Source organism: Odocoileus virginianus, chromosome 16, assembly GCF_023699985.2.
Source record: "Odocoileus virginianus isolate 20LAN1187 ecotype Illinois chromosome 16, Ovbor_1.2, whole genome shotgun sequence".
NCBI lineage: Eukaryota > Metazoa > Chordata > Mammalia > Artiodactyla > Cervidae > Odocoileus > Odocoileus virginianus.
Genome location: NC_069689.1, coordinates 60,459,156 through 60,475,092, shown reverse-complemented (window position 1 = coordinate 60,475,092; position 15,937 = coordinate 60,459,156). Strand labels below are relative to the sequence as shown.

The window sequence follows — 15,937 nt, the reverse complement described above, 5'->3', positions numbered from 1 at the left end:
CAGGGCCCTCCTGTGGTTTGTGGGGTTGGTGGCCCTGTATTGGCGGCCCAGCCACTCTGACCTCTGGAGCCAGATCTTAGCAGATCTGTCCACAGAAAAAGGGGAAGCTGAGGCAGAGAGACACTCCTGTAAGGAAGAGCCTCGGACACTTCCCCCTGGGCCACCCCACCCCCAGCCTGGCCGCCTCGTCAGCTCCAGAGTCCAGTGAGACCTTGTGGGCCGGACAGAAGTGAGACTGCGGCAAGGAGCCCTGAGGTTTGCACAAAGCTCCAGCCTTTACTTTCGCTTCCTTTTCCTTTCATGGGATGTGAGTGGAGTTTACCCTTAAGAGGGGGACAACAGAGGAAACAAAGAGGGTGGTTTTGCTCTAAGCTGAAGTCCGTGAGTGGCTTTTTTTTTTAAACAGTCGTTTTCATACCTGACAATCCCTACCCCCCTCCCTGGGCGCAGGCACTGGTCCTGTCCCTGCCACTCAGAGTTCAGCCTCTCAGGACCCAGGGGCTATTCTGTGGGGGTCCTGTACCCGCCTGAGCCCAGTGTTCCACCTCCCAAAGTTCCTGGTGCCTCGGGTTTTAGACTGAGCTTGCTCAGAGCAGCTCCCCCGGTGTGGGAACTTATGCTTCTTACCATATTCTTGGACTTCCCAGGTGGCACAGTGGTAAAGAATCCTCCTGCCAATGCAGGAGACCCAGGTTCCATCCATGGGTCAGGAAGATCCCTAGAGAAGGGAATGGCAACCCACTCTAGTATTCTTGCCTGGAAAATTCCATGAACAGAGGAGCCTGGCGGGCTACAGTCCATGGGGTCACAAAGAGTCAGACACCACTTAGGATCTGAACAACAGCAACAACTTTATCCTCACAACCAAGAATGGTACCCAGCACCTGGCAGTGTGTTGAGTCAGTGACTCAGTTGCAGTACTGAAGGGGTGAACCTGCCTCCCCAGCAGGAGCCCAGGGCTCTGTGGGGCCTCAAAAATCATCATGAGGGTAATGGGTCACAAGGTACTACTGAGTGACATCCCAAGACTGGGCAAAAGCCCCGGAGCATTCCTGTGTCTTCAGTTGGTTTTTGAGATGCCCCGGTGGCAAGAGTGAGGCAAAGAATAGCCAGATGGTCACAAAGTCTTATTGGTTCTTCCTTCCAAATGACAACTGTCTTGCCAGCCTCAAGCAAGACCAGGCCTCAACTGCTCTGCCCCGCTGTCTGGTTCCCAGGGACATTGGTGGCCCTGAGCTCCATGACCCTCCCCTGGTGCCTGAAGGCGGGGGTCTCCATGAGAGGAAAGGAGCTTTTAAAGCAGTGTGGCTGAGAGGAAGTGGGCTCCTGTCTTGGGGAGGGAGGGGACCCCAGAAGACAGGCAGGTAAGCTAAGGATTAACCTGCCCTCAAGTTCCCAAGAAGCTGCTTGTGCCCATTTTACAGATGAGGAAACTGAGACCCTGAGGGACCAGGTGACTTTGTCCAGGGTCACCGAGCAAGTCACTCATTCATTCATTTGACAAGCTTGTGTCAGTGTTTTACAGGGACCTTAACACAGCAATAGATAAAGCAACAGTGAGAGCTCTGGGGGCCCTGGGGCCCTGCCGGGGGCTGGGGAAGCCTCCTGCTGGGCCTCCAGGAATGAGATTGTGTCTTTCCCCAGGGGCTGGGCTGGCCTTCAGGCCTTGGTGGGGGTGACGCTAAACCCTGGGAAATAGGACAGCCCTGGGCTTCTGGTGTCACCGGCACAGTCCCCTCCCCCTCTGCAGGCTCCTCCTCCCCCTCCCCCTCCCTGCTTTTGTTTCTCTGCCTCCACAGCCTCTCTCTCCCTCTCTCCTTCCCTCCCTCTCTCCCTCCCTCCTTCCCTCCCTCTCTCTCCCCCTCTCTCTGTCTCTCTCTGCTGTGGCCCCCCTCCCCCCGGCTCCCCTTGCAGGTCTTCACACTACAGTCAAGCAGTGATTCTATTTCCTCTGTCTCCCTGTCTTTTCCATTCCTTTTCTCTCCACCCCGGGGACCAGGGTGTCCTCGTAGGAGGCTGAGGCGTATCCCCTCCCCTGGCGGCCCCTCATCTCACAGCCCAGGCAGTGCTGAGCCCAGGGCGGTCTGAGTTCCCCTTTCTCTGGGACACTGTAGACAGCTTTTGTTCTGAGCCCACAGGACAAGGGGTGGGAGAGAGGCCTTGCCCTGAGAAGCCACGCGCCGCAAGAGGGCCCAGGCAGATGACAAGAAGGGCCCTGAGGTGTGGGGCCCCGCCCTGGCGCACAGGTGGGGCTCGGCTCCTGCCCTGGGCAGCCTGTGCCAGGATGTTAAAAAGGAGGGCTGTGGCCTGTGAGAAGGAGCAGGGTGGCGGCGCAAAAAGATGGCCCAGGAGGAGGAGGGATGATGGCATCCAGGTTGCAAAGCCCCCAGCTTCCCAACCCCCGGCCCCATGTGAAATAGGCGGACAAACACGCGTGTGAAGCGCTGGAAAATTAGATTCCCTCTGTCTTCTTTCTCCGGGCCTCTGTCTCAACAAACACAGCTCCTCCTCCACACACACACAGACACACACACACAGCCTGCCTGGCTGCCCCGGTGAACACTCAGCCCCTTCAGCATGCACTTACAGGGTGATATGTGTCGGTTAAGCAGGGCCTGACCGGCGGGTGGGTTAATCAAGGCTCCCAGGAAGAAGTGCTTTCTGCGTGGAGACCCAAGGAGAGAGGGGCTCTCGCTGCTCTGGAAGGGGACCCCCATTGCCCAGTCCGGCTGGAGCCGTGGACCAGCCAGACAGGAGCAGGTCTGAGGCTTCGCGTTTGTCCTGGGTCTGCCCGTGCATTCCTGCTGGCTCAGGAGCCTGAGGAGGGAGGGCTCAGAGCCAAGACATGGCCCCCCAGATTGCACAGACCACGGAGCGGGGCTGCAGGTACCGAGCCTGGATGGGCCCAGGTGCTGACCCAGTGCTGCCCTCGCTGCCGGGGCACTGTTTTATCTTTTAGTTCCCCAACCAGGGATCAAACCCATGCCCCCTTCATTGGAAACAGAGTCTTCAGTACTGGACTGCCAGGGAAGTCCCCTCTTAGGGCGCTCTTGAACTTACTAGTTACACCTCGGATTCCGGGCCGTGGAATGTGGTGCCCTCCACCGCCCACCCCCATGGGGTTGTTTTAGGATTAAAAGGCTTGCCTAGGACCTGCTGAGCGTTTGTGGTTAGTTGTTGGCAGCTCTGTTCCTGCACTTGAGCACAAACACCTCGAGAGCAAGGACTGTGGGCAGGTCCGCTTCTACAGCCAGGCACGGCTGTAGTCCTCAGCCCCGAAGTAAAACCACCAGCCTGTTCCCGTGGGAGGGGGACTCATGGTGGCCGGGGGCAGGTTCAGCTTGCACCTGGGTTCCTGGTGTGAGCCTTGGGAGTGGCCCTTTTGCTCTTAGAAGGTTGCTCCTAACAGGGCTGGAATGTTACATGACCACCCTCCTTGTGGGGGGCCACCCCAGACATGTGCTTCCAGGGGCAGGCGCTCATCTGCCGATGTATGTGTGTGCTCAGTTATGTCTGACTCTGCGACCCCATGGACTGTAGCCCTCCAGGCTCCTCTATCCGTGGATTTTCCAGGCAAGAATATGGAGTGAGTTGTCATTTCCTCTTCCAAGGAATCTTCCCTACTCAGGGATCAAACCCACGTCTCCTGCATTGGCAGGCGGGTTCTTTACCACTGTACCACCTGAGAAGCCCTCATCTGCCAATGGAGTGACGTTATGGGTTTCTTTGCTCCCATTCCCTTCAGGTGCTAGAAGAGGGGTGCGGCCAGGTACTGGGGCCTGGAGAAAAGCACAGGGGATATGGAATCTAGAAAAATAGCAGTGATCCACCTATTTGTAGGGCAGCAATAGAGACACAGAAATAGAGGACAGACTTGTAGAAATGAGAGGGTGGGATGATTGAAGAGAGTAGCCTGGAAACATAGACATCCCCATGGGTAAAACAGGAAGATAGTGGGAATTCACCATATGACTCAGGGAGCTCAATCCTGGGGCTCTGTGACAACTTAGAGGGGTGGGATGGGGTGGGGAGGTGGGAGGGAGGAGACATCTGTATACTTAAGGCTGATCCATGCTGTTGTATGGCAGAAACCAACACAACATTGTAAAGCAATTCTCCTCCCATTAAAAATAAATTAGGTGGGATTTTGGGGGGGAAAGAAAGAAAAGCACAGGGGAGGGACTGACATCTCCGCCGACATGCTCATCTCATGTCCTCAGCACCCCAGGATTGAGGCATCACCTCCCCCTCGGCAGAGATGAGGAAACTGAGGCTCAGGGCATGACAGGATGAGCCTGAACCAGAAACGCAAAGTCCAGATCTGAAATCGGAATCCAGGCCAAGTCCCGGCACAGGCTGCGCCGCTGCGGGTCAGTCCCTCCCCTCTGCTGGCCCTGCCTTTGGGGAAGTCTGGAAAAAGTGCTGAGCTGCCTGTTTTCTCAAGCCCACAGCTGACAGGAGGGCTGCCGCTGGGCACTGCTGGGCGCTGGGTCAGATGGGCTGCTGTCCTCCGAGGCAGTGAGGCTCCCCGCCCGGGGAGGCAGGGGGGTTGCAGTGGGCACAGCAGTCTCCTCTGGACACCACGGGGGACCTCATTGCCTTTCATCTCCAAGCACAGGGCCCCACCCAGAGCAGGGATTTAGCAAATTATTTGTTGCAATGATCAAATGAGTCTTAGTCTCTAGAGGCTGATGTAGAATCACCCAAACCTTTGATGAATTTGGGACCCCAGAATGGAGAAATCTCTCAGGTCTGTGGTTTTCATCCGAAAAGTCTGCTTCTTTGAGGACTTCCCTGGTGGTCCAGTTAATTTTATTTATTTATTTATTTTGGCCATGCCATGCAGCTTGGGGGGGCTGTTAGAGTTCCCCTGACTAGGGATGGAGCCCTGCATTGGGTTCCCCCCTGCATTGGGAATGCAGAGTCTTAACCACTGGACCCCCCAGGGAAGTCCCCCTCCCCCATTCTTGGATCAGGAATTGAGATGCAGAAGTGACTTTGCTTAGTCACTTGTATGTGACAGAGCTAGGACTTTAGGCCAGGCTGCCTGACTCCCAGCTGAGTGTTCTTAACAATGCGGGGTGGGAGGGTGAGCTCTCTCCATCAGGGCTAGCCACCCTCTCCCAACCCCCAGCCTGTTCCAGAGGTTTTCCTTCCATCTGAGAGCCCTGCTTTAAGCTCAATAGTTTAATCTTTAGCGTCCATTTCAAGGAGGCTAAAATTCCTCTCTGGGGTGTTTTATTTTTAGCCAGCTTCAGGAAGGGGAAGCTCCTCTGGCCTGTTGGGGGGAGGGAGACACCGGCCGGGAGCCTGCTTCCTGAGGAAGGGCCGCTGCCATGCACCTGACCCTGGCCCCAGAGGAGAGCAGGCAGGAGCCACCCCAGTCCTGTCTTCCCCCTTCTTCATGGAGCGCCTCTGTTGTGCTGTGCTGGGGGGCAGGGTGCAATCTGATGAGTACCCCAGGCCAGGGAGGAGGCCCTCCTACATCCCGGCTGTCAGGGAGAGCTGGGAAGCAGCTGCGGCAATGTCAGGGAAGCCTGGGGAGCTGGTGGGAGGAGCCAGGAGCTCACTGGGGCTGGGGAAAGGGCACCCGGGTGGGAGAACCCTGTGCAAAATTGCCAAGGGCACTGGTGTGGCGGGTCCCCTAGGAAGGCAGGAAGCCGACGCCCATGCTTCGGACCTGGACGGGTGGGCTCAGTGGCTTTTTTAGAAGCACCTGTTGGATCAGAGAACGTGGCTGTGAAGCTGGGAGCTGATTTTAGCATTCACTTCAGCCAGTCTTCTCCAGCTTGTTAGCCATCACAGACTCCTTTCAAATCAGATCTTTCATGAAATTCCAGGGTACATATCAGACACAAGCTATATTTTAATCGGTGTAAACTTAGGTCGTTAAATGTGCAACATTTAGCTAATCAAGAGCAATGACCTGTTGTGCAAGGCACAGTCATTTAACATCAGGGCTGACAGGTGGTAACTACTGTCTGAGCTTGGCCTCGGCACCTAATTTATTTTTGTGTGTTGCCTTGTTCTTGCCCAATATATTTAAAAACCCAAAACACCACATTCACATGGCCAAGGAAATGGTGACAGTTGTTTAACAGCTCACTGTACAGACTCAAGGTCAGTGTAAAATTAATTATACCTTGGCCACAAAGCCATTGTGTGGGGACAAGGTATATATTTCATTTGAGTAAAGATGGGGTTTTTTAACATCAGTTTTTAAAAGAGCAGAATCTTTAGTGTTTGCCATTTTGGATCCGATTCTTTGGGTAACTCCTGTACCACTGGGGAAACCCAGCCTCCCTATTTCACAGATGGGAAGACTGAGGCCAGCAAGGGGGCAGGGCTTACCCAGGACCCCCACAGGGAGATGGAGGCTAAGGAAGATCAGACACACAGAGGATGTCATGGCTCCCCGTAATTACCCTATGCCCTGGTCCCAAGGCAGGAATAGAAAGATGTTGGGGGCAGACACAGTCAGACTTGGGGAAGCCCTCGCTGAGTGTGTATCCGTCATCCGTCTGGTAGCCTTGAGCTGGCGGTGCTGACGTTCCCTTCTCTTCCCGTAGCGATGCCCTCCTAGCCAGCCGCCGCGGGATGGAGGGCTTCATGGACTCAGGGACACAGACTGATGCCGTGGTGGTGCTGTCTTTGGCTCAGGCCGCCGTGCTGGGCCTGGTCTCGGAAAATGAGCTCTTTGGAGCCACCATAAGCGCCGAAGCCTTCTACCCGGACCTGGGGCCGGAGCTGTCCGGGGCGGCCATAGGGGAGCCCCGACCCCCCGTCCCCGACGTCTTCCAGCTGGCCTGCAACGGGCGGGCCCTGGAGGAGCCGGCCGAGGAGGAGGTGCTGGAGGTGGAGGCAGCCTTCGAGAAGCACACCCGGCGGAAGACGCGGCCGCCCGTGCGCCTGGTGCCCAAGGTCAAGTTTGAGAAGGTGGAGGAGGAGGAGGAAGTCTACGAGGTGTCGGTGCCCGGCAGCGATGACAAGGATGCCGGCCCAGCAGAGACCCCTGCCGAGGCGGCCGGCAGCGGCTGCGAGGCCCTGGTGCAAAGCAGCGCAGTCAAGATGATCGACCTCAGCGTCTTCAGCCGCAAGCCCCGGACGCTGCGGCACCTGCCCCGCGCCCCGCGGCCGGAGCTGGACGTAGCCCCTTTTGACCCCCACTTCCCCGACCCGGCCCGGGACGCCTTCCCCGAGCCCAGCATGGCGCTGCCCAGGCCGGAGGCCCTGCCCGTGGAGTGTGGCTTCGAGCCGCCGCACCTGCCCCCACTGAGCAACCCCGAGCCCCCCACCATGGAGTCCCCGGAGCCCGTGAAGCCGGAGCAGGGCTTCGTGTGGCAGGAGGCGGGCGAGTTCGAAGCGGACACGGCCGGCTCGACGGTGGAACGCCACAAGAAGGCCCAGTTGGACCGGCTGGACATCAACGTGCAGATCGACGACTCGTACCTGGTGGAGGCCGGCGACCGGCAGAAGCGCTGGCAGTGTCGCATGTGCGAGAAGTCCTACACGTCCAAGTACAACCTGGTGACGCACATCCTGGGCCACAACGGCATCAAGCCGCACTCGTGCCCGCACTGCAGCAAGCTCTTCAAGCAGCCCAGCCACCTGCAGACGCACCTGCTGACGCACCAGGGCACCCGGCCACACAAGTGCCAGGTGTGCCAGAAGGCCTTCACGCAGACCAGCCACCTCAAGCGCCACATGCTGCTGCACTCGGAGGTCAAGCCCTACAGCTGCCACTTCTGCGGCCGCGGCTTCGCCTACCCCAGCGAGCTCAAGGCCCACGAGGTGAAGCATGAGAGCGGCCGCTGCCACGTGTGCGTCGAGTGCGGCCTGGACTTCTCGACGCTGACGCAGCTCAAGCGCCACCTGGCCTCCCACCAGGGCCCCACCCTCTACCAGTGCCTGGAGTGCGACAAGTCCTTCCACTACCGCAGCCAGCTGCAGAATCACATGCTCAAGCACCAGAACGTGCGGCCCTTCGTGTGCACCGAGTGCGGCATGGAGTTCAGCCAGATCCACCACCTCAAGCAGCACTCGCTCACCCACAAGGTAAGGGCGCCGTGCGCCACCCCGCACCCTGGCCAGACCTGGCCCCTCGGAGCTCCCTGCCGGCCACACCCCCCCAGGGCCTCCTGAGTCTCTGCTTTCTCTTCCTGCCGAGCTTTCATCCAGGGCTTCCCATACTGCTGGATGAGACCACTTAGGTGGTGAACGTTTCTTTCTTTAATATTTGTGTGCTCAGTCACTTGAGTCATGTTTAACTCTTTGCAACCCCCGTGGACTGTAGCTCTCCAGGCTCCTCTGTCCATGGGATTCTCCAGGCAAGAATAATGCAGTGGGTTGCAGTTTCCTCCTCCAAGGGATCTTCCTGACCCAAGGATCAAACTCACCTCTCCTGCATCTCCTGTATTGCAGGCAGACTCTTAACCACCAGACCACCAGGGAAGTCCCAAACGTTTCTTATTTTTATTATTATATTTATTTTGATGTTGTTGTTCAGTTTCAGTTGTGTCTAACTGCTTGCAACCCCATGGACTGCAGCACACCAGGCTTCCCTGTCCTTCACCATTTCCCAGAGTTTGCTCAGATTCATGCCCATGGAGTCAGTGATGCCATCCAGTCATCTTATCCTCTGTCGCCCCCTTCTCCTCTTGCCATCAATGTTTCCCAGCATCGGGGTCTTTTCCAGTGAGTTGGGTTTTTGCATCAGGTGGCCAAAGCATTGGAGCTTCAGCTTCAGCATCAGTCCTTCCAATGAATATTCAGGGTTGATTTATATTAGGATTGACTGTTTTGATCACCTTGCTGTCCAAGGGACTATATACGACTACTGGGAAAACCATAGCTTTGAGTAGATGGACCTTTGTCAGCAAAGTGATGTCTCTCCTTTATTTTGATGAGTGTTAGGAAAAAGGTGTAATTGAAATTAGTTTTTGTTTATTTGAATTTTGTTTTTTGTGTGTATGTGTGGTTTGGGGGATTTTTTTTTTTTTTTAAAGATATGAACTGTTTTTCTATTTAGCAACCAAAGACATGTTTCTGAATGTGGTTTCTCCTTGCTAATCCTGACACCTGCAATTCAGATGCAGGTGAGCAGAGAGGACACATCTGCCACCCTGCTGGGCCCCCTTAGGTCAACAGCAAACACTTTGGGAGACTTGCTGGGCTGCAAGCCTGGAGCTCTGCAGGGGCTTCAACCCCAGTGTCCCAGGTGCTCTGAAATTAGTGTTTTAAATAGTAAAACTTTATTCATTTTAAAACATTTGAACTGAAGTGTTTGAAGAATCCCTGCAGGACCCAAGGAGCACAGTTGGAGAATCGCTGATTTTCCATCTCACAGCTGGGAGGACCGAGGCCAGAGAGAGGCCAGGATGCCGTGGGGAAGTAGATGAGATAGATGCTCAAGAACACAAAGGGCTCCCCTTGCCTCTTGTAATTACTCGAGTCTATCAAAAGCATGTGACTCTCTTTTAAGCAAATACTAAATATATTTCATTGTAGAAGGGAGTGAGGGACTTCCCTGGTGGTTAAGAATCCACTTTCCAATGCAGGGGACACAGGTTTGATCCCTGGTTGGGGAATTAAGATCCCACATGCCAAAGGGCAACTAAGCCCACAGGCCACCACTACTGAGCCTGTGTGCTCTGGAGCCCATGTGCTACTTCATGGACCCGATGCAGCCAAATAAATATTTAAAAAAAAAAAAAAGCTTTAAAAAGGGAATTAATGTAAAGAAAAATATTTGTTATGGAGAAGTACAATTGGTTCTAGATATTATGAAATGAGGCAAAGTGGCCTGTGGAGACAGATGGTAGAGCAACACTGTCCTTGTCCACTGTGTAGCTAGACATCGCCTTGACCAGTTCTCCCCTACCTTCCTCCCTCCCTGGAGGGTACTAGCCACCCTGACTTTCAGCCAACGTCACCTCCTTTGAGGGGCCTTTACATCCAGACAGGCTGGAATGAGGCCTCTAAGGTCCCACCATCCCACTCTGGCACTTGGCCTGTCCTGAGGTTTCCACCCAAATCCAACCAGCTTCACACTTTGAAGCTGAGTGTGCATGGAGCTGGGGCTTCCCAGGTGGCGCTAGTGGTAAAGAACCCACCTACAATGCAGGAGACATAAGCAACTCCGATTCGATCCCTGAGTCAGGAAGATCCCCTGGAGGAGGGCATGGCAGCCCACTCCAGTATTCTTGCCTGGAAAATCCTATGGACAGAGGAGCCTGGCGGGCTACAGTACATGGGGTCACAAAGAGTCGGACATGACTGACCAATAGAGCACGCATGTGCATAGAGCTATCACTCTCCATAGCTGTGGCCTTAGAGACGCTCCAGGTTGAACTCATGTCCTTGTCTCTCACAGTGGACATTGCAGTGAGTAGGGGAGAAATACCCTGCCAAGGCAAGAGTCCAGCCTGTCCCACCCCTGGGAACTTTTTTTTTTAAATATATATATTTTTTAATTTATTTGGCTGCACTGGGTCTTAGTTATGGCATATAAGATCTAGTTCCATGGCCAGGGATCAAACCACGATCCCCTGCATTGGGAGTGCTGAGTCTTAGTCACCGGACTACCAGGGAAGTCCCCTTGGGAACTTTTTCTGCTGCAACAGAGATGACTGCAGATTTCATTGCAGGTGCTCCTCCATTCAACTGGTGTAGCTACCTAGACTATAATGTTAAGAAGGATTCTGAAGCTGAAGCTTGCCTCAGCCCTAAAACCAGATGATTGATTATTTATAAAGAGCAATAAGTACACGTGCTGTCTGCTTGCCATCTTTCTCCTCTCTTTGTAGACTTAAAAATCCCCACAAGTCCACAAAGTGTTAAAAAAAGAAATAAATAATACTGTGAAGAAAAGGGGAAAGCAAAAATCAAAGGCTGATAAAATTGAAAACATTCCCGTGATCAGCCTCAGTGTATGCAGTGCACACATCATGCACGAAGTCAGCTCCCCAAGGGCAGGGCCCCCTGGTGGTCACACACGTCACCTTCACTGTGTCAAGCCGGCACACACAGGAGACAGTGTCTGCCGAGAAATAGACCCTGGGACCATGGGGTCGCAAAGAGTCGGATACGACTAAGAGGCCAAGAAACAGCAAACAGCAGGAAGTCATTTCCCAGAAGCCCTGATGCTCGGGTCCGCACGAACACACTCCCAGAAGCTGCGTCCATCGTGTGGTCCTGACCATGCCTCCCGCCCACCCCCCTCCCCCCCACAGGGCGTGAAGGAGTTCAAGTGCGAGGTGTGCGGCCGGGAGTTCACCCTGCAGGCGAACATGAAGCGGCACATGCTGATCCACACCAGCGTCCGGCCCTACCAGTGTCACATCTGTTTCAAGACCTTCGTGCAGAAGCAGACCCTCAAGACCCACATGATTGTCCACTCGCCCGTGAAGCCGTTCAAATGCAAGGTACCGGACTCTTGGGCCCCGGGGCAGGACTTGCTCACAACTGGCCCTGGCATGTGATCACAGGAGGCAGGACCCAGGCTGGGCAAAGGTCCCCCACCCCACCCTACCCCACCCCCCATTGGCTGAAATTGCTGGGTTCTGGGGGGTGGCGGGTGGGTGGTGAGGGTTGAGGTCCTACTAGCTACTGAACTGGCTACTTTTCTTTGGCCGCACTGAGGCTTGTGGGATCTTAGTTCCCCAGCCAGGGATGGAACCCAGGCCCTTGGCAGTGAAAGTGCAGAATCCTAACCACTGGACCTCCAGGGAATTCCCCTTAGTTGCCTTTTGAGAGTTGGGGGCGGGGGTGAAGGTCGCAGTGCAGCCTCAGGGAAGGAGCCCAGGCCAGAGACTCAGTGCTGTTGGAGCTCCCAGCCCTGGGTCTCAGCCTTGGCCCGGGGAGTGTGGGGCAGACCCGCAGGAACGGTGACCTGCGAGCAGGGGCCCAGTCCTCGGCCTCTGGGGTCACATAGGAAAGGGCAAAGGGGATGCGGTTCGGGCCCAGCCGTGGAGGCGGAAGCGGCTGGGGGCTGGGGGAGGACGAGCCCCCAGGCTGACGATGCCGGGCTGGGGCGGGGTGTGTTCCAGGTGTGCGGGAAGTCCTTCAACCGCATGTACAACCTGCTGGGCCACATGCACCTTCACGCGGGTAGCAAACCCTTCAAGTGCCCATACTGCTCCAGCAAGTTCAACCTCAAGGGCAACCTGAGCCGGCACATGAAGGTGAAGCACGGCGTCATGGACATCGGCCTGGACAGCCAAGGTGGGTGGGCCACACGCCGTGGACGGAGCAGGAGCGGTCCTGTCATGGCGCACTCAGGAGCCTCTTGTCCAGTGAGGGGAGCGGGGAGGCTGGCCAGGCCCGAGACCTCACTGGGGTGGGCTCAGGTCTGGAGAGGGGGCTCCCCGGAGGGCCATCAGCGTGATAACGATGCGACATTTATGTATTCTCCAAAGGACTTACGTGGGCTCACATAAACAATAATAAAAAGAATATTTGTTGAGTGCTGTGTGCCAAGCCTTTATTAACTCATGTGACCCTCACTGCGGGGTTGGCTCTGTAATTATCACCATTGTACAGATGCAGGCATTGAAGGATAGAGAAGTTAGAGAACTCATGCAAGATCATCACTGAGACAGGGCATTTTTAACACATTATTTGACCGGAGATGTGTGAATATGTCTTTTATTACCCAGACGTTATTGACTGGAGACATCAATATGTTTTTAGAGAGTAATACAATTAACATCACCGTGCAAAGTTATTAGAGCTTAAAATTGATCAAGAGTTCATTATACAATTTACAATTGTCGTCACTCACATTTGCTCTGTTAGACTTTTGTTCCAACCTTGTGTATATTATAAACACAAGTTTATTACCATAAAATTTCAAAAATGACGCATTATGAAATTTTGAGTAAAACAAGAATTTTTCAATGGATTTTATGCAGTTACTTCCTGATTGTCTAAGCAACATACATACTAGTGTCTCAGAAGATGATAGTTCTTCAGAATATAGTTCTGATTCAGATGATGTATTAGACCAACAAAAAGACCAAAAAAAAACCCTTAGTGTTTGATTTGGATACTCAAAGTGAAAATGAAACTCATGGTGCTGGAGAAGACTTTATAGGTGTGTCAGGTATAACTATTGAATGTAATAATCTGCAAAGTGTTCATGAAATAACAGAATTAATATTTGGCCAAAATAAAAATCACTGGTCAAAGGCATTAGTTTCTGCAAAAATCCCCTAGTCGATGAGTTTAAAAATGGATGGGAAGGAAAGTAACAAAAGGGAAAATGCCAACTGAAAGATAAGGGAGAGCCAGGTGAGGTCACAACCCCAAGTACAAGTGGGAGGTTCTATGGGCATGCAGATGGGAGCCCTGAGCTTCCCAGTGGCCAAGGCAAAAAGGGTAATACAGTCAGTCACACTCTTCCTAGTGCCTGGCGGAAGGAATGCAGCCCACATACTCAGGAGACTTTTGCTCACCTCTGCAGTTGGCGGAGGTTTCATTGGTTGTGGGTTATAACATCCCCACGTGTTAGTGATGACCTCTCCACTCAATACTGGTCAATAGTGGAAGCACCTTATTCTTTCTGGCCTCATGGGGAGGAGACACTTTAGAGATTCTACAGGAAGGAGTAGACAGCCACACTTTCAGAAGGTTCCTTGTATAGTCTGGAGCTATTTGATTTTCTGGAGTTCCTTCCAAGACGCATAGCTAGGAATGTGTGTCGACAATCACTGGGTGGGCTGACTTGCTGTGTGAGGTTACTCACAAGGAGCCAATCAGATGCTGGGGTGTGGTGGAAATAACCCTGATTTAGCTTTGGAACAGTGAGTGGCCTGGGGTTTGCTGGTAGAAACAAGTGTCCTCAGTTTTCAGTTCTCCCTGGGTGAGGATGAAATGCTGTTGGCTGCATATAGATGCTCTGTTGCAGCTTCTTTCTTAGTATGTGGTTCTAGGACCAGCAGTGTTGGCATCACCTGGGATCTTCTAGAACTGCAGACTCACCTCCACCCCAGACTTGCTGAATTAGGATCTGCATTTCAGAAAGATCCCTCTGTGATTTGTTTGCACTGGAAAACTTGAGAAGCATTGAATGAAGTGATGGTTTTCAAATTTGAGCCAGGGAGCATGAGAATCACTGGAGGCTTGTTAAAGTGCTGAGTCTCACCCCCCAGAGCTTCTCATTCTGTAGGTCTGGAGTGGGGTCAGACCATTTGCATTTCCAAGTTCCCAGGTCAAAGGGAAGCTGCCAGTCAAGAAACTCACATTGGGAACCTCTGATCTAAGCTCTAGAGAACCGTTCTTAAACTTGGCTACACATTGGAATCACTTAGAGAAGTTTTAAAGTGCTGATACCTGAGTCTCAGCCACAGAGATTTGAATGTAATTGATCTGGCGTGTGGCCCAAGATCTGGATTTTTTTTTTAAGCACCTTAGGTAATTCTATGCACAGTAGAGTCTGAGAGCCAGTACTCTAGTGCATCTGCTAGGAAGCAAACCCTCCAGGAAGGACAGAGGACTGGTCCTTTGAAAGTAGCTGTCCCTACAAACCTCCCTCCCAGGGTGTGGCTAAGGCATAAGCTCTTTCTATCTGAGGTCAGCAACCAAGGTTGCCTATGGTGGCTTTCTTCCTGATTGTACCAGATGACAGACAGTAAAGCAGGGATTGGCATGGGAATGACTGGGGCCCAAGTCACTCATATATAACCTTGGTCTGAGAAGCTTAGGCTTGATCCTGTGCAAGAGGAAGGTAGCATACATTCTAGATAGAGCTATCCAATAAACTATAGGACTGTAATTTAAGAGGTAGATTAATGTTTTTGCAAAAAAAAAAAAAAAATAGTACAAATGGTTCCCTGGGGCCAACTGGAACTGCCAAATAGAGTTAATCAAAGAAGTTGGTAGGGTAACAAGAGACTCAAAGATAGAAATTTTTCCTGGGTCTTTATTTTGTTGTTGTTGTTGAGTTGCTAACTTGTGTCCAACTCTTTGCGACCCCATGGACTGTCACACACCAGGCTTCCCTGCCCTCCACTATCTCCTGGAGTTTGCTCAAATTCATGTCCACTGAGTCGATAATGCTATCCAACCATCTCATCCTCTGTCCCCCTCTTCTCCTGCCCTCAATCTTTCCCAGCATCACGGCTCTTTGCATCAGGTGGCCAAAGTATCAGAGTTTCAGCTTCAGCACCAGTCCTTCCAATGAATATTCAGGGTTTATTTCCTTTAGGATTGACTGGTTTCATCTCCCTGAAGTCCAAGGGACTCTCAGGAGTCTTCTCCAGCACTACAGCTTGAAAGCATCAATTCTTCAGCCTTTATGTAGCTTATTTTTAATCAGCTATATGATAGGAAAGTGTGGCACTAGGATTTGAGGAAGAAACGGTCTAGGGTCTGTAAGATGTGGTGCAGTTGACCTCGTGTCAAATGCCATGGACCCAAGTAACAGACACCCTATTCAGACCACCTTAAACAATAAGGAAATAAATTAAGAAATGACTTGCTGTCCAGGTTATCTGCAAAGTTGACTGATTCAGCCCCTCAGCAATGACAGGGTGAGACTCCCTCTGTCCACAGCATTGGCTGTGATTTTCCTCATGGTCCCAAAGTAGCTGCCAGTGGTCTTTAGGGCAATATGCTTCCTTGTTCACCTCCATTGGAAGAGCAAGAGCCTGCTGTCCTTTGCTCTATGAAACCAATGAGAACATTCTCAGAACTCACTAGTAGGCCTTTCCTCATGATTCATTGGCCAGAATTGGGTCCCATTCCTCATCCTGAGCCACTCATTGGCAAGGAGTGGGATTACCATTCAGTCGGTGGTTCTCAATGGGGGACATTTATTTGACCATGTCTAAGAGACATTTGGGGCTTCCCTAGTGGCTCAGATGGTCAAGAATCTGCCTGCAATGCAGGAGACTCAGGTTCGATCCCTGGGTCAAGAAGATTGCCTGGAGGAGGAAAC

The 15,937-nt window shown here is 52.9% G+C and overlaps 1 protein-coding gene across 7 annotated transcripts in view; it reads left to right on the top strand.

Annotated features, from left to right (window-relative positions):
- Window positions 1-15,937, top strand: part of ZNF710 (zinc finger protein 710) — a 72,265-nt gene that overhangs the window by 52,204 nt on the left and 4,124 nt on the right. For 4 of the 7 annotated variants that reach the window (XM_070478337.1, XM_070478340.1, XM_070478342.1 and 1 more), the window contains 3 exons: window positions 6,570-8,055; window positions 11,232-11,423; window positions 12,048-12,463. In XM_070478337.1, coding sequence (XP_070334438.1) covers window positions 6,598-8,055; window positions 11,232-11,423; window positions 12,048-12,437 — 2,040 coding nt within the window. In that variant the 5' untranslated portion in view covers window positions 6,570-6,597 and the 3' untranslated portion in view covers window positions 12,438-12,463. Of the gene's footprint in view, window positions 1-4,220; window positions 4,371-6,569; window positions 8,056-11,231; window positions 11,424-12,047; window positions 12,464-15,937 lie in introns of those variants that run through there. The other 3 variants (XM_070478339.1, XM_070478338.1, XM_070478343.1) reach the window with 2 other exon arrangements.